The sequence below is a fragment of the Nerophis ophidion genome, linkage group LG04, assembly GCF_033978795.1.
Source record: "Nerophis ophidion isolate RoL-2023_Sa linkage group LG04, RoL_Noph_v1.0, whole genome shotgun sequence".
Lineage (NCBI taxonomy): Eukaryota > Metazoa > Chordata > Actinopteri > Syngnathiformes > Syngnathidae > Nerophis > Nerophis ophidion.
This window is the reverse complement of record NC_084614.1, coordinates 43,484,988-43,504,571: the sequence shown is the minus strand read 5'-3', so window position 1 is coordinate 43,504,571 and position 19,584 is coordinate 43,484,988. Positions and strand designations below refer to the sequence as shown.

At 36.7% G+C, this 19,584-nt stretch overlaps 1 protein-coding gene across 4 annotated transcripts in view; it reads left to right on the top strand.

The window, feature by feature from the left end:
- Positions 1-19,584, top strand: part of amot (angiomotin) — a 64,466-nt gene that overhangs the window by 27,306 nt on the left and 17,576 nt on the right. For all 4 annotated transcript variants that reach the window (XM_061898112.1, XM_061898114.1, XM_061898113.1 and 1 more), the window contains 4 exons: positions 3,589-3,733; positions 10,154-10,246; positions 14,841-14,986; positions 17,262-17,411. In XM_061898112.1, the coding sequence (XP_061754096.1) occupies positions 3,589-3,733; positions 10,154-10,246; positions 14,841-14,986; positions 17,262-17,411 (534 nt within the window). The remainder of the gene's footprint in view (positions 1-3,588; positions 3,734-10,153; positions 10,247-14,840; positions 14,987-17,261; positions 17,412-19,584) is intronic.

Here is a 19,584-nt window from a genome sequence, read left to right as displayed (position 1 = left end):
TAGGTATCGATAGTATCAACATCTACTTTACATTGAAACAAGTGATATGGAAAATTTATTATCTCCCTGCGCGTCCATCCTTTTTGAAGGAATCTTTCATGTGAGTACAATCTTTAGCCTGTAAACCCAGGGACTGAGATATGATAAAGATCGATTGGGCCAATCATTTCAAATAGGCAAAAATAGTCCCTGGTATCTCTAGAAAAATGATTACCATCTAGGAGTAAGGATGTGCCAATCGATCTACCACCCTGTGTGATTGCCATTGCTGATTAATGCCTTTTAATGCTGATCACAAACGCAGATGTCTTCTGCCTGAAACTTTATTTATTTTTTAGGGCCCGGCTGATAACTTACTGGCAGTTAATGATACACAGTGTTGAGATGCTCCCCCTAAGTTAATAATAATCACCTCAACTGTGGCAAATAAACTGCATTTCTTAGTATCTTATGTAGTTTCATCACTGGAGGACAAGGCTAGATATTTTACACTGCGAGAGCAAGCCAGGAGCAGGCATGCTAATACCAAAGCGGAACTACCTTGAAAAAACACCAAGAATCAAGTGCTTAGTAAAGTTTAAAAATTGTTGATGGAAGCTTGTTACAGCAAAAAGTAAGCAGTTGTTAACTGGAAATTAACAAGTAGATCAATTAGAGTTAGCGAGAGAATGGTATATATTTAATTCAATTTATTTAGATGTAGCACTTTCTTTTTTAAGGGTGTCCCCATAACAACAACTGTTGGTGTGTCAGCATTGTGAGAGTAAGTACACAACATGTTAAGAGGAGGGTAGAACAATCCATAAATTGTTGTTGTCAATACCATGAAAATTGTTGGTATATGATCGATTACATCCATATTTTTACTCTCTCAAAATATATTTTTTGTTAATGTTTACAAACTCTATTAATAATTCCCTGGACACACAAGGACTTGACTGAAATTAGTAGCAGTAAGAAAATTTGATTTTGTTAAGTGATTGGGTAATATCGACTTTGTTTCGCTCAAACAACTGTGTGTAAAACAATTAGAATAACAATGTAGTTTAAAATGGTGTTGATATTGTTACACTGTTAATAGCATTCACTTTTGAATAAAATTAAGCATAAACAGGTAATACATGCTCATGTTGGGCAGTTACACATCTAATAATCTGACATTTAAGCCTAAATAAGTCTGAGCTGATCAAGGTATCCGCGGGTCATTAAAAAACACAGAAAGTTATTACATTGATTCTGCCAAAATAAGGCGTAAATTGCGTTAAACAGTATCAAATACAAGGTCTGTGTTAGGTTCTGGTAGGAGCGAGTCTTTACGAAGTATTTTGATAGCTTTGATAGTCTCCAAGCAAATGTATGATAACAACTAAGGTAGCAAACGAACCAAGGTAAATCGTACAGAGTCTTCCGGCTGGAGGCAAAGTAAAAAGACATGGAAGACAGGAGTCAAAGAGCTGGTGTCTTCCATTAGCAAGCATTCTGCTTAAGCGGCTGATGAGGCAATCAGCCTCAGGTGCGTCCCGATGCCTTGCCAACAGCCAGCTTTAGAACATCTAGAGCAGGGGTGTCCCAACTACAGCTTGCGGGCCAAGTGTGGGCTGTCGACATCTTCAATTGGCCTGCAAAACGTTTATCTTTGGGCAATTTCACCCATTTTTCTTTGCAGCACTTCTCAAGCTCCATCAGATTGGATGGAAAGTCTTGGTTTTCATCCAGGATGTCTGGCATTTATGCCAAAGAGTTCAATCTTTGTGTCATCAGACCATATAATTTTGTTTCTCATGGTCTGAGAGTCTTTTAGGAGAATGTTGGCAAACGTTAATGAAGGAATAATTTTCGTCTGGGCACTCTACCATACAGGCCTGATTGGTGGATTGCTGCAAAGATGGTTGTCCTTCTGGCTTGTGCAGCCCTTTGAGACGTTTGTGATTAAGGGCTATACAAGTAAACTTTGACTCATTGAATGAAGGTCCTCTCTCCAAAAAGGAATGCTGTAGCTCTGACAGAGTGACCATGGGGTTCTTGGTCAACTTCCTGAATAGACTAAGATGTATGCAGAAAGGTACAGAGACATCCTGGAAGAAAACCAATGCATCCCATTCCAACCTGATGGAACTTTAGAGGTGCTGCAAAGAAGAATTGGCAAAACTGCCCAAAGATAAGTGTGCCAAGCTAATGGCATTGTATTTAAAAAGACTTGCGGCAGTAATTGCTGCAAAAGGTGTAGCAACAAAAGTGTGAATATTTATGTACATGTGAATTTTTTTGTTTTAATAAATTTGCTGAATTTTAGGAAAAACATGTAAATACATTGTCATAGGGTATTGTGTGTCAAATTTTAAGGACAAAAATGAATTTATTCAATTTTGGAATAAGGTTGTAACATAACAAAATATGAAAAAAGTGAAGCGCTGTGAACTTTTTCTGGATGCGCTGTACTTTAACTGCAGATGTTATCTTGGGTGTGTTGGTCAGGTAAATGCATATGTCAGTACAAAGCTGCGTGGGGAGGCTCCAACTGGTGTGCTCACTTGCAATTTATGCTTCATCCGCACCATATTTGCAACATAATTGATCACCAGCTGCAATATAATCTGATTAAACAAAAATTGTTTGACTGCAATTAGAGTGATTGATATTTTAGCTTTTTAAAAAAAAAATTAAAGTAACATAGTAGTTACTTAAGTTGATAATGACAACATTTTTGGAGCAGTTACTTTACTGGTACTATACAATTTGTATTTGTTACTATTAGCAGTATCCATTGTTGATAAAAAATTATATCAACTTGCATGTAAAAGCTCCGATACAAGCAGTCTTGTAGCGTGTTTACTTACGCAAAAAAAATAAAAATTTTTTTTTGTATATTAGTCGTAATTTACAAAAGGTAAACATGGTAGACTGTAGGCTACTAGGAGCTAGCAGCTAAGCACACAATAGCACACAACCTTAACATACGTAATATGTGTCCTTAATAAAACATTATAGCAGTCTAAAACAACACATTTGTCAATATAAACAAATATCAAATGAGTATAGTTGCTTATTACTTATACATACAAAGTCTCCAAGGCAGAAAGAAGCATATTAGAAAGTATCCAGGTACAAATGTGTCCCCGTCATTCAATTTACCTCGTCGTGATGAGCTTAATCTAATGAAATCTTGTGGCCACTAGGTGTTGCCCAAAAGAAATTACCACTCCACTTCAAATTAAAGACAACATAAGTCCATTTCAGACGGTTAATAATAAATAGGTTAGTGTTGTTCCTACCCACCACTGTTCTCTGAGTAATTTCATTTGATCAAACCTTTTCTAACATTCCACACTACAAAATTGTAAAAAATGCAGTACGATTTCGCACTGATATTGTAACATGTCAAAATCTGTATTGGCCAATATTGGTATTTTATTGGAATTGAAAACGTTTTATTGGAGCACCCCATTAACTATTATTTATATTTTCATATAATTTATTGATCGGTGCCATTTCTGTCTTGTCAGTTATGTATTTTTGTCTTGGATGGTAAGTTTGAAATCTGTTGCTATTCGTGTTGTTTCACTTCATTCCACCCATGTCTTTTGGTAGTTGGAAACAGAAATACAGCTGGTGTCAGAGGCTTACGAAACCCTCGCTAAGTCTTCCTCCAAGAGGGAGGCCCTGGAGAAAACAATGAGGAACAAGCTAGAATTGGAGGTCCGACGGCTGCACGACTTTAACAGGGACCTCCGAGGTAAGACAGCAGAACACACACAGTTGTGGTCAGAAGTTGCCTTACACAGCATGAGCGTGAATCAATGAACTGTTCAAATTTTTTCTCAAGGTGGAATCCTCATAAAACTTACATTTTCCTTAACTTTGGAAAACTAGGGCTGTTCAAATTAATGCATTCGTGAGGATAATCCATCATCAAATTATGATTGGAAAATCTAATGTAATGAATTCCTCTGCAGCGCAGAATGGCTGAAATTCCTGAAATGTATCTGGTAACATGTTGTAGGCACTTTGTCTAAGCGTTTACAAAGCAGATCAACTGCCCAAAGTTGATCTGTCAGTGACAGGCTACAAAGGTAAGAATGTGTTCAAGGTGTTTAATAAATACATGAAGTGTATATAATTTATTTTCCTTTCCTTTTTTCAGTGTCATTGCTCATGTAAAATGAAATACAAATAACATATTAATTATTAATAATATTTAATAGTTAATTGAAGTTCCAACCCACATTAAAAAAGTCGATATCTTGATCGTTTGGCCACAATCAGTTTTCGTTCGGTAGGACATTTTTCAGAAAATGCTTTGTCATAGTTAAAATGGTTACAGGTTCATCTGATTACATGAAATCCTATGAAGTCACATGACAGCCACTCCCTTCAAATAGTCTATCTGTACAGTGGCGTAACTAAAAGTTCAATGGGCCCACAACATTGACATCAGGGCCACACACAGCAGAAAAATCTTATTTTTTTCCAATATGGGGTGGTGTTGAGCGTGTTGTTACCATGCTAATGTTTTTTGTTAGCTTGTCTTATACTATCATGCTAATGTTTTATGCTTGCTTTTAAGTTACTTTCTATGTTTACATCTACAGATAGTGCATTTTGGTATTTCTTCTTACCCGGTTAAATGCTAGCATGCTAACATTAGCGTGCAAACTTTTTCAGCTAATTTTATATTTTTTTCTGTAATTTGGCAGCCATGCACCTTAGAGTCATATAACTCAGTATGTGACGCACGATAACGTTAACCTGTTAGCATGCTAACATTAGCACGATAACTTTATGAGCTGATTTTGCCATCGTTTACCCCAGAGTCGTATAACTTGGTTTGTGACACTTATGTGTTAGCGTGCTAATTTTAGCATTGTGTCCTTCTCAGGCACTTGTTTCTCTAATTCCACAGCCATGCACCTTAGAGTAATATTAAATGGTATGTGACACATTCTCAGTGTTAGCATGCTAATGTTGTCATACGTGGCACCATCTTGAAAGTTTGCCATTGTCTCATATTAGCATGTTAATGTTTTATACTAGCATTTTAGCACATTTTGTATGTTTCAGCCTAAAAATCTTGATTTTTGATACTTGGCACTACGTTGGTGGTATTCTAACCTATCTTATATTAGCATAACGATTATAGCAGGCTAACGTTTTCGGCGATCTTTTTCACTAATTTTGTGTGTTTAAACTCAAAAATCAAGATTTTTGATACCTGGTGCCATCTTAGAGGTATGCTAACTTCTCTTATATTAGCATGCTAACATTGTTGGTAGCTTTTTAGCTAATTTTGCATGTTTAAACCTAAAACTTTGAATTTTTGATACTTGGCGCCATCTTGGAAGTATGCCAACCTTTCATATTAGCATGCTGACATTAGCATGCTAACTTTTTAGGCTAGCTTTTTTTTGTACAGTTAGACCTAAAACTCACGGATTCGGACACGCAGCGCCATCTTATAAATACGCCAGCTTCCACCGACCACCAGTCAGTGGTTCAGTGCACATATAGAAGTCCCATCAAAACTTCCGGGGGAATTTTGGAGTAATATTGTTACACCACCATTCAGAGTTTTTGTGTGGTCATAATGTTTATCAAAAATTGAATCATTCAGTCATTTTGAACATTTGAAGTATCAGTATCAGCTTTGTAAGACCAATACTGCCCATGTATCGCTGTAACTATTACTACCCAAATTTGTATCCAAACATTAAAAGGATAAGTAAATATTACATTTTAACAGAAGTGTAGATAGAACTGTTTTACAAAAGAAAATAACCAGATATTAACAGTAAATTAACAAGTTCTTTAATCATAGTTTTGAGAAAATAATACAACTTGAAATTACGTAACATGTAACCGCACGTCCGCAGCCAAATTAAGAGCCTTTGTAAACTGTTTTGAAATAGTTGCATTATCATTTACATACCAATTAATATATTGTGCATATCGTTATCGCAATATAGATTTTAGGCCATATTGCCCATTCCTACCTTTGATCAATTTAAATTAAACCTTTAAAACTGGAATGCAACAAAAACATCACGCTACTATCGATCTGATACTGATACTGTCCTTAGTATCATATGATATTACTTATTATTTTGGTAAGCACTTTTGAAATAAAATAAACTATGTCTTGTGATCCCTGCGATGAGGTGACGACTTGTCCAGGGTGTACACCGCCTTCCGCTCGATTGTTGCTGAAATAGGCACCAGCGCCCCCCGCAACCCCAAAGGGAATACGCGGTAGAAAATGGATGTATGGATGTCTTGTAATTGGTACAGAAGTCGTACTTTCAAAGGTACAGACTGAATCAGGGCCACGCAACATGCACGATACAAATGATATACATTTGGCCGACTATAGAATTTTAAATACTATCATTATATTGTGAAAATGTATGTTGATGACACATTTTAGCTGTGTCCCGCAAATTTGAGAACGACAAGCGTACGACTGCGTCCACAATGCAATGCTCTTCACCGAATAAATTGTTTCTAACAAGTGTTATTATCACTGAATTATTCATCATCATCATCACAAATGTCAAAAGGGACCATAGTTCAATACCTTTGTTGCATGTGACATCACGTCCGATTTCCAGGCTCAAGCACTTGACTAGCAAACAGGTATTTGTAGCGGACTGCCTCTGGGTAATGTTGCAATTTGCCTCATAGAAAGCGCTCAAAATTAAGTTTCCGCTTATCAAAATGCGCTAGCTTGATGGTTATTTTCTTTGGATATACCATATACATGCTAGTGTTTAGCATTAGTAATTTTACATGGCGATATTAATACATCCATTTTTGGAAATCAAAACTACACCTAAGCTACACATTGCAATCTAGCAGCTGTTGTGAAATCAGTACAGTACTTACAGTATAAATACATTATAAAAACTTTTGTATGATTTAACAAAAGAAAAGACTGGCACATTCAACCTAATGGGAAATAATACTTCCTGACTAAAGCAACACATTGTAGTCTATACACCATTGTCATCTAATGTCTTGCAATTCGATTATATTAGATAGTACTTTATTTATTCCGTCAGGAGAGTTCCTTCAGGAAAATTACAATTCTCAGCACAATCCCATTCAAAATCAAACAAACATTACAGAGAGACAGAACAGGATCGACTTCCAGCACCCCTTACAAAAAAGATGAGATACAGGTAAACAAGTGGGGTGGCGGGGAAGGGAGAAAAAAATAGAAGATTAAAATTAAATAAAAAAATCGGTCTTAGCCTGGGCCCTGGAGAGGGGGTGCAGACTGAGGCCAAGGGAAAAAAACAACTCATAGCCATAGTACACATCCCTCTTACATGTGTGTAAGAGGGAAACATCAAACATCAAAGAACACAGTGGACATTAAAGCAGCAGATACAACCAGACACTTCTACATACAGATATGAATAAAAAGTAAAGGAAACATATCCACTGTGGTGGCCTCTGCGGTGTTCCACGCCATCGTCCGCTGGGGTGGAGGGAGCATGGCCAGAGACAGGAGCAGACCCAACAAAGCAACCAAGAGAGCCGACTCCACTCTCCGCCAGTGTCCAGTCCGCATGAATGAGCGATGATACGTCCAAGAAGACTGAGGTGTCCGACACCTGCTCACCCAGCCAAGACACCGCGAAGCCTCTCCGTCCCAGCGCTCAGTGCTAGCTGTGCAGCCCTGTCCCCTCATCCGCATCTCCTCCAGTCCCTCCAAACAGACTCCGGTGTGGCAGACACCCAGCAGCTGGTCTCCATGGCCAAAAGGCTCCCGGGAGGCAGATCCAGAAGTCCACAAAAAAAAAAAGCACCACAGAGGTCACGAAAGTGCCACCCCTTGTCACACAGTCCCAAAGGGTCCCGGACCAAAAGGCAAAAAAATACAGTAACACATGAAAACAAGAAGGAAACACAAAATGATGACACAAGAGCACAGAGCTCCTGCCCACAGCAGCCTCTACAGCAGCGCCATCTTGGAAGAAAAAAATAAATACAAATAAAAATTTGCAACTCCATGCAAAGTCTACTTTGTAATTGGCGCTCTCAAGCGGTTAATACATTTAATTTAATATTTTCCTTGGATCTGTAATCAATATATTTAATCTCTTATTTAATCTTACCTAATATGCTCACAAAAATCCTTCACTTGAGATATTTTCATTTGAATTCATTACATTATTATAAAGATAGAGGGTTTCCTGACTGTCAGTCACATATGTCTTATATACATACATTAATATGCAACATAATCTGATTTTTAAACCTCATTATACAACATGACATGAACTTATTTACTTCGGAATGATTGTTTAATTTTATCCACTGGCAGTCATGCCATTGCGCTCCTTAGGACAAGCACAGTCAATTAAAAGATTCTCCTCCATGTAAGTGTACTCTAATTTTAAACATAATGTGCACACCTCACCATATTGATGCACAGCTGTGTTATGAATAATAGTATCAAGTCAGTTTAATGGGTCAAAACCTACCTGGAAGACCGACATTTCTTTATGGCTTGTGTAATAAATAGTTGAAAAAAAAGTGTTGTCCACGCTAAAAACATGACAACGTTCAAACATACACAAACAATAAACACACTTCTGATACATCTTTAAGTTCAATTTCAAAATTTTACACATTTTCTTAGATAGAATTCATTATATCCCAAATTTAAAGCCTCTAGCAACAGTCTCGTGACTGTTGCTTGTCACAAGACTAATCTTTGTGCCGCAAGGCAGCAGTGTTGTTGTTCTTAGTCAAGCACAAGAAGAGGACGAGACAACTCACGGACATACAGAAGCAGTTATGTTAGCGATTGAAAAATAAATGAACATCATTAAAAAGTATAACATGCTAAATATGACTGTAATTATTCGCAATTAACTCGATCATTTGACACCCCTACATGTAATAATTTGAAATGAGACTCAGAAGTGTACGAAAACAAGATATAAAGACTGGACAGCAGTTATCATAATGATCTCAGGGTTAAATCTTAAATAGAATAAAAACATGATTTTTTACAAAACATCCATCCATTTTCTACTGCTTGTCCTGTTCAATTACATTTATCACCACATTAACACAGACAAAAGTTTTTAAAAAATGGTACTGTTGAGTACCGATATCGATTCCCAAGTACTGGGAATTGGTCTCGTATCGGTTCAAATGTGAGAGGTACACATCCCTAACTTTGACAGCTATTCTTTTTCTTATTTTCTTAACCGGTCATTTGAGATACCGTATTTTTCGGATTATAAGTCTCTCCGAGTATACGTCGCACCGGCCGAAAATGCATAATAAGAAGGAAAAAGAACATATTTACATCGCACTGGAGTATAAATCGCATTTTTGGGGGAAATTTATTTGATAAAATCCAACACCAAGAATAGACATTTGAATGGCAATTTAAAATAAATAAAGAATAGTGAACAACAGACTGAATAAGTGTACGTTATATGACACATAAATAACCAACGGAGAACGTGCCTTGTATGTTAACGTAACATATTATGGTAAAAGTGATTCAAATAACTATAACATATGGAACATGCTGTACGTTTATCAAACAATCTGTCACTCTTAATCGATAAATCCGATGAAATCTTCTTCCTCGATGTCGCTTCTAAACAACTCTGCCAACCTTAAAGGTATGCACTGCTTCCTCTTGTCATTTTCTGCTGCATATTTCACCACGTCCAGCTTGTAATCTGCAGTACATGATTTCCTTTTCGGTCCAATTTTTGTTCAGCCCTTCTCAGTTTTTATAATTTACCGCCAACGATGAAATGATCCATTTTAATAGCTACGGCAGTAACATATAGCATATAGCAGTTAGTATTCCATGACCCACAATGCACTTCTGCGATGACCCCTCCCCCGCCGAATTCTTATTGATTGACGTGTGTGTGACGATTGCTGACATTTTCTTCGTCCCTTCCGCGAATGAGATAAGTAATATTATTTGATATTTTACGGTAATGTGTTAATAATTTCACACATAATTTGCTCCGGAGTATAAGTCGCACCGCCGGTCAAACTATGAAAAAAACTGCGACTTATAGTCCGAAAAATACGGTATATACAAAACTATTCTGTTGTCCTATGTTTTATTTTTGCCTGCAGGTCAGATGTTAACGATGTGTATTCTTTCTAAAAGAGCGCATGGAGACAGCCAATAAGCAGATGACTGCTAAAGAGTGTGATGACTCCGAAGAAAACCTGAAGACCATATCCCAGCTGCTTTCACAAAGTAAGAACAAACACAAACATTTTCACACACACATCATTATTTGACAGCAAATGTGTGAATGTGTATGTTGTCTTTTCTTGACAAAATGAACAAGTGGTTATCATATGGGGCAATGGTCTCTAATTGCTTTGAAACTGTAATGTATTGATTTTATTCGGACAAAAAAAGTCTGTCAATTTTGGATTACAGTAGGTGCCTTTCCTTCATGCACGTGTGGTATACAACAAAATATTTTAAATATAGATATGGTGTAAAGTTATTTTCCCTTTATTTTGTGTCTGTGTACAAGATGTGACATATCCAATGTTTCATTCCCTTTTAAGTTGTATTTTTAAAATTTTGTTTGTCTATTTTATGCGGGTAAAACTGTGCATGCACCATACATCTATCTATTCTATCTCTCTTCAGTAGGGGTAATCACCACAATCACGGTTTGGTACATACCTCAGTTTTAAGATCACAGTTCTGTAAATTTTGGGCACAGTAAGAGAAAACAAAATGCGGAATACAACTGCCTAGCTGTTGTATAAACAATTACAATTAAACTTAAAAATGTAAAACTGCCTGCAGGTTTTTTTTTTCGAATACATACAGTTTTCAAATAGATATAAATATAACATACAGTAGTAGATGCGACAAAATGCATGGGGAACATTTGATATATTTTGTATTGTAAATGTAAATTAATATATACTGTAACACAACATACACATCTTAAAGGTGAACTGCAGTTTTTTGGGGGAATTTTGCCTATCGTTCACAATCATTATAAAAGGCATGATGACTGATGGATTTTCTTAATCCATTCTAAATATTAAATACATTTGATAAAAAGTCTGCTTACAATGAAGCTTGTGGGAGCCGTTCAATTCTGCCTATAGAGCCCCTAAAACAGCATCCAAACACCTCCATTAGGGTTGTATATACATGGTGTAAATATATATGTAATGTAGTAACAAGCGCTTTTCATGTCGTCCTCGACAGTTCCAGGTCCTAAATGGCAGTTAAAGTGTTTCAACTTGTCAGATTATATCCTTAGCCATCTCCTTTTCAGGTGAGAGGCATGAATTATGATCTAGAATAAACTTCCTCGGAGCAGGGAAGTGAGGAAGCAGCAGACCACTCGATGATGTATACATAGGGACACAGGAAGTGATCACGGAGCAGCTGTAAATAATGGTGGGGGGGATTCTTTTTTTATTTTTTTATTTTTGTCATTAAAAAGGGAGTTTTTTTGGGTTGGTGCACTAAATGTAAGTGTAGCTTGTGTTATTTTTATGTTGATTTAATAAATAAAATAAAAATTAATAAAAAATTCTTATGCGGCCCGGTACCAATCGATTCGCGGCCCGCCCGGTGGTTAGGGACCACTGTGTTAGGGGATACTACACTGGTTAATTACAAAAGTAGGAATTTAAACACTTTAAATAATTACAAACCCCGTTTCCATATGAGTTGGGAAATTGTGTTGGATGTAAATATAAAGGGAATAGAATGATTTGCAAATCCGTTTCAACCCATATTCAATTGAATGCACTACAAAGACAAGATATTTGATGTTCAAACTCATTAACTTAATTTTTTTTTCGCAAATAATAATTAACTTAGAATTTCATGGCTGCAACATGTGCAAAAGTAGTTGGGAAAGGGCATGTGTTACATCACATTTTCTTTTAACAACACTCAATAAATGTTTGGGAACTGACGAAACTAATTGTTGAAGCTTTGAAAGAGGAATTCTTTCCCATTCTTTTTTTTATGTAGTGCTTTAGTCGTTCAACAGTCCGGGGTCTCCACTGTCGTATTTTATGCTTCATAGTGCGCCACAAATTTTCGATGGGAGACATGTCTGGACTGCAGGCGGGCCAGGAAAGTTCCCGCACTCTTTTACTACGAAACCACGCTGTTATAACACGTGGCTTAGCATTGTTTTGCTGAAATGAGCAGGGACGTCCATGATATCGTTGCTTGGATGACAACATATGTTGCTCCAAAACCTGTATGTACCTTTCAGCATTAATGGTGCCTTCACAGATGTGTAAGTTACCCATGCCTTGGGCACTAATACACCCCCATACCATCACAGATGCTGGCTTTTGAACTTTGCGTCCATAACAATCCGGATGGTTATTTGCCTCTTTGTTCCGGAGGACACCACGTCCACAGTTTCCAAATATTATTTGAAATGTGGACTTGTCAGACCACAGAACACTTTACCACTTTGCATCAGTCCATCTTAGATGAACTCGGCCCCAGAGAAGCCGGCGGCGTTCCTTGGTGTTGTTGAAAAATGGCTTTCGCTTTGCATAGTAGAGTTTTAACTTGCACTTACAGATGTAGCGACCAACTGTAGTTACTGACAGTGGTTTTCTGAAGTGTTCCTGAGCCCATGTGGTGATATCATTTCCACACTGATGTTGGTTTTTGGTGTAGTACCGCCTGAGGGCTCAAAGGTCCGTAATAACATCGCTTACGTGCAGTGATTTCACCAGATTCTTTGAACCTTTTGATGATTTTACGGACCGTAGATGGTAAAATCCCTAAATTCCTTGCAATAGCTCGTTGAGAAATGTTATTCTAAAACTGTTCGACAATTTGCTTACAGATTGGTGACCCTCGCCCCATCCTTTTTTGTGAATTACTTTGCCATTCATGGAAGCTGCTTTTATACCCAATCATGGCACCCACCTGTTCCCAATTAGCCTGCACACCTGTGGGATGTTCCAAATATGTGTTTGATGAGCATTCCTCAACTTTATCAGTATTTATTGCAACCTTTCCCAATTTCTTTGTCACGTGTTGCTGGCATCAAATTTTAAAGTTAATGATTATTTGCAAAAAAACAAAATGTTTATCAGTTTTAACTTCAAATATGTTGTCTTTGTAGCATATTCAATTGAATATGGGTTGAAAATGATTTGCGAATCATTGTATTCCGCTTATATTTACATCTAACATAAATTCCCAATTTAAAGGGAAACGGGGCTTGTATTTAGTTTTTACTTAAGGAAGGTTTTTCATTTGGTTGAAGTGCAACATTAATAGTTCTTGCTACTAGTCCTGTTCCACATCTCTACTGAGCAATGGTGGCAAAGTGCTTTTGTCTTAACCATTTGTCTTTATCCGTTTACATACCGTATTTTCTGGACCACAGTACGCACTGGATTATAAGGCGCATTGCAGATGAGCGGGTCTATTCAGGTCTATTTTCATACAAAAGGCGCACATGACTACAAGGTGCATTAAATGGGTCATTTTATGATTTTTTTTCTAAATTTAGAACACTTCTTTGTGGTCTACATAAAATGTAATGGTGGTTCTTTGGTCAAAATGTTGCATCGATTATGTTTTACAGACTCTTCTAGTCGCTTCAGAATGCGTCGTTTTGTGGGTGGTCTTATTTACGTAACTCACATTCGACAGCGTCTTCCCCCGTCATCTTTTTTGTAACGGTGTAGAGTGCAAGAGCGGGAGTCGAAGAAGTGTCAGAAGATGGAGCTAACTGTTTTAATGACATTCAGACTTTACTTAAATCAATAACGAGGCAGCATCTCCTCATCCGTGGCTCACTAGTGCAACAACAACGCCAGAAATGTGTCCCGTGACAAAACATTCGACCGGAATGCTCTAATAACTAAAGTTGTATGGGTGATTTATGTAAACCCACTGCGTCAGTGGTTTTTAGCGCTTTCATAGCAAGTCTGCTGACGGATATAAGTTAGAACTTTACGCTACTTTATTTTAGAAATGGCAACAGCAGAGGAAGAATGCCCCATAACAAGAAGATAGAGAAAAAGATGTAGCTTATCGACTACAGTGTTGGCACAGAATACAAAGGTGGATTTAAGCAAATGTTCAGGACTTATGAAGATCCCAAAAACAGATCAGCAGGTACCAAAAGGTAAAATAAGTTGGTTTCGCATAATATTGCGAAACAAAAGGCCAGATAATATGTCTGGTAATGGGTGCCATTTTGCAGTCCTTATACACACACCTTAATAATACAGTACTTTTATGTTGAAGCACAGCATGTCGGACTACAGTAGCCATAATGTGCCAAAAATCCATTTAGCGGTGCAGCTTCATTACTTACCAAAGTTGTACTAAAACATTTTGACAGATTTTTGAGCCCCATATGTAGTTCTATATTCTCAATGGAACATTTAAAGTTTTGGTGTGGTTTACTGGCGTCATATTGCAGTCTACACATATCTGTTACGTGCGGCTGCCATGTACTCATCACACTTATTACACTATGAACAAAAATAAAATAGCTTTGAGGTCGGTAAGCACAAGCAACATTATTCTTTACATTAGGCGCACCGGGTTATAAGGCGCACTGTCGATTATTGAGAAAACTTAAAGGATTTTAAGTTGCAATTTATTTAGCGTACAGACTTGACGTGTGACGCTGTGAACACATCCTTTCTCTCACTTATTGAGTATCATGTAAAAAAATTATTATGCACCTGTACCAATCTGAAAAAATATGATTATGAACAGTATGTATTGTATGGTTGCACCACTAACCTTGACACATGTAAAAATAGGTCATGAAAAACATGAATGTGTGTGTTGCTTTGTTTGTGTTCAGACAAAGAGACGATATGTGAGAAGGAAAAAGTAGAAATGGAACTGAATGCACTGCGCTCCATCACAGAGGACCAGAGGAGGCACATTGAAATTAGGGACCAGGCTCTTAACAATGCCCAAGCCAAAGTGGTCAAGTTAGAGGAGGAGGTAAGAGTGGGCAGGGGTTGTCAAATAAATAAATGTTCCATCCAGCATCCAGAATAAAATGATTGAAAAAAATAAAAAATAAACTATATATATATATATATATATATATATATATATATATATAAATAAGTAAACAAAAACATTTTTCAAACATTTTACTGTATGGTGTTTCTGAACAGTACCATGACAATAAATGCTGTTTTTATTAAATCAAAGGTCCTGGCACGGGCGATACAATGTGGGTGAGGTTGATGATACCGTTGTTTACATTTCACAGTGTGGTATTGCTATTGCAAGCAAGGGGCTGTAGGAGCTACATGACAGCATTAGCTCTCTGCAAACCAAGGACTCAAAGAATTTTATGTGGTTGCAGGTGAGTTTAACCACGTAAAAATGACGGGACCACCAACATGAATATATGTATCTACATGGGGAAATAACTCATTGGACTGTGTTTATACAAACGCACTCTGAGCATACAATTGCTCGGCTTCTCCGAGCTAATCTGCATTTCGTTAGCCCCTGCTAGGGATGTCACGGTATGAGAATTACTTATCACGGTTATTGTGAGAAAAATTATCACGGCTATCATTATTATTACAGTATATTTAAATGTGCTCAACATTTTCTAAAACTATTTATACTGAAATCTTTTAACCAAGTTTTATTTTAAAAAAGACAACACATTCAAAATGTATGTATGTACCTCAAGTAGAACATTTTATGTGGATGTGAAAGCAACACAAGCATTATAAACAAAGTATTAACATAAATAAATAAATTAATTAAAAAATAAACATGTAAATTATGAAGATGCAACTTAATGGCAATAAGACATAACTGCACTTTTTGTTCATATAGATGAAAATAGTGTTCATGTATGAGATCTTGTCTTATATATACAGTAGCTACACGATTATGGACAAACTAATAAAGATTATTTCTATCAATATTGAAATCACGATTATTAATCAAGATTATTCATAATGTTAGGTAAAACAGTGTTGGGGTAGGAACACAATGCAATCATGTAATTTGTAATGTGCTTTGGACCTGACTCTTGTGACTGTGTTGGATCCATTATGGATTGAACTTTCACAGTATCATGTTAGACCCGCTCGACATCCATTGCTTTCCTCCTCTCCAAGGTTCTCATAGTCATCATTGTCACCGACGTCCCACTGGGTCATTACTGTCACCGATGTCCCACTGGGTGTGAGTTTTCCTTGCCCTTATGTGGGCCTACCGAGGATGTCGTAGTGGTTTGTGCAGCCCTTTGAGACACTAGTGATTTAGGGCTATATAAGTAAACATTGATTGATTGATTGATAATAAAAAGGCTTCAGATAAACGTTATTCAGATATTTAAGACAAATATTTGTGTTTTTGTTCATTATTAGTATCAAAGTGTCATCTTTTTCTCATAACATGTTGCCTTTATCTCTATTTTTACATTTTGATAGAGAGAGTTATTCTTTAAGTTTTGTACATTAACAAGTACCGGTACTTGTAAAGTATGTACATGTACATGCTGTATCTGGACAAATTTATTAAGAGTTTGATCAAAAATGTTTTGTAAAGGAACTAACTATACACCATAAAATATTAATAAAATGCTAGGTCACGTGAATCTTTGTTAAAGTAATAGCATTGTAAAATGAAAAAGAAAACACAAGTAATATAAAAAAACTCCAAGATGTTTACTTTTTGATATCAATATAAAACACAAAAGTATAATAAACATAATTTGTGTTGCTCACTGACAACACAGCCTGTGTTGAACTCGATGAAATGACAAAACATTTTAGACAGTATTGATGTTATGGGAACACTGACAAAGTAAGCAGTTGAATAAACGACAAGTGAGGATTCCACTAAACAAACTAAATACTTAATTTAAAACGTTGTGGCAACTTTACCGTCACATCGCCTGCATGATGCAGTCCATTTGTACTGGGAAGTCAGAATTTCCGAGTTTCTGTTTGACTTCACATTTGCAACTTTAAACGTTTATTTTAGCAGTGCTAAATTACACTTTCACTTGGTTGGGTTTGTTGTTATGCAGTACCTAACTTGCCATGCGTTATATTTACCTGTTTTTGTTTTATTTAAATTTGCACTATAGCATCACAATGTCATTCCATTCAATACTGTTTTACATTCAGTTTAATCTGTGTAATTTATTGAAAATGTAAGCTCAATGGTATGTCTGGGGGAAAATTGTCACAGAGAATTTCAATCTTAATTCAAAGCCAACTGTGTGTGTATTGCACAGCTGAAGAAGAAGCAAGTCTATGTGGAGAAGGTGGAGAGAATGCAGCAGGCTCTTGCTCAGCTGCAGGCAGCCTGTGAGAAGAGAGAACAACTTGAACATCGACTTCGTACAAGACTCGAGCGAGAGCTGGAATCACTACGCATGCAGCAGGTAACCAAGCACATGTTTATTTTTAATGCATTTAACCAATTAGATGAAACTCGTCGTTTTCCCCTTCGGCCACATTGTAGGTGGAGTTACCCTTTAAGGGCGTGTTATAACGGTGAAGCATTTTATAGTTACACTATTCAACCATCAAAAACACTGGGCCTCACTGAGGCATAGTGGAATGTCTTTCGTTATACAGTGGAACCTAGGTCAGAATCACACTTACCTTCCTTGAGAAACTCACAACGCAACCTTTATTTTTAGTCATTTAAAGCCTTGTTCTAAGTTTTTACATCCAGCCAGATGCAAACAAATTAACTGTTTGTAATGTGTAATATAAAGGCTTTAGATAAATGTTATCCATATATTTAAAGACAAATATTTGTGTTTTTGTTCATTAATAGTATCCAAGTGTCATCTTTTTCTCATTACATGTTGCCTTTATCTCTATTTTTACATTTTGATAGAGAGAGTTATTCTTTAGGTTATGTACTCATGAAGTACTCATAAAGTATGTACATGTCCATGCTGTATCTGGACAGATTTATTAAGAGTTTGATCAAAAACATTGTGTAAAGGAATTAACTATACACCATAAAATATTAATAAAATGCTATTTCACATTAATCTTTAATAATGTTTACTTATTTGTCATTGCGCAAAGCCCCCAAGACTCTTACCCGACGTCACAGGTGTCAAATGATGCATTCCATTTGTACTGGGAAGTCAGAATTTCCGAGTTCCTGTTTGAAATTTCAAATGGAATGCCCCCCGAGTTCAGATTGCCTACTTAGAAAGTGGAAGTGTCCTCACCACCCTGAGTTGTCTATAGAGATGGCTGCTCTGAGTTTAAACAATAGTATAAGCTTCTGTAATAGCCGTTTTTAGCACTTCTATTTTTTGTCGCACTAAATCAGCCATATATGATGTATTGTTAGGCCAATGCTTCTCAATCATTTTCTGTTATTCAGCTCATAGGAGAAAGAAAACATCTGACACCCTCACCCACTCTCCAATGCGACTATAAATTGTATCATAAGTACATCTCTGCTTAACATCGTATCTTTTATTAACATTAAAGAAAACAACACAGTTTTTTTTTTGTTTCCCACCGTAGTCACAGTGATGCCTAGCCCTGCATATACTTCGTCATATAGTACCGGAAAAAAGCATGTTACCTGAGGTCACAAGCGCCATCTCTGTCTTTGCATCATCACCCCCTCAACCCTCAGTATTTCAGAAGGACTATGTTAGATGTTACAAATTGCTAATGTTACTGTGGTGTTAATTAAAAAATGTCCATGTGTTTTATACGTTCTACATTGTTAGCAAGTAGCAATACGGTCTGTTTCCTCTTTCATACACTGTGTTTAAAGGTTGCAGAAGGACTGCGTATTTTTTCCATAAATTGCTCTATATTAAGATAAGGAAGGCACAACAATAGCCCTTTCCTTACCTGAATATATAACAACTTATAGAACATTTTCAAAATTTCCTTGATTAGATTTCTTGAAACAAGACATAATAACTATGAACCTTTAAAACATTAAAATGTATCTTGAAATGAGCAGTTAAAACGTATTATTAATTATGCTCTCTATTATTGTGAAGTATCGTCCAGCGTGTAACCTGCTTTCCGCCCGAGTGCAGCTAGGGCTGGGCTCCAGCACCCGCTGCGACTCCGAAAGGGACAAGCTGTACAAAAGTTGATCGATGGAAGGACTGATATATATATCGTATTTTGCGGAGTATAAGTCGCACCTGCCGAAAATGCATAATAAAGAAGGAAAAAAAACATATATATGTCGCACTGGAGTATAAGTCGCATTTTTGGGGGAAATGTATTTGCTAAAAAACACAACACCAAGAATAGACATTTGAAAGGCAATTCAAAATAAATAAAGAATAGTGAACAACAGGCTGAATAAGTGTACGTTAAATGACGCATATATAACCAACTGAGAAGGTGCCTGGTATGTTAACGTAACATATTATGGTAAGAGTCATTCAAATAACTGTAACATATTGAACATGCTATACGTTTACCAAACAATCTGTCACTCTTAATTGCTAAATCCGTTGAAATCTTATACGTCTAGTCTTTTATGTGAATGAGCTAAATAATATTATTTGATATTTTACGGTAATGTGTTAATAATTTCACACAGAAGTCGCT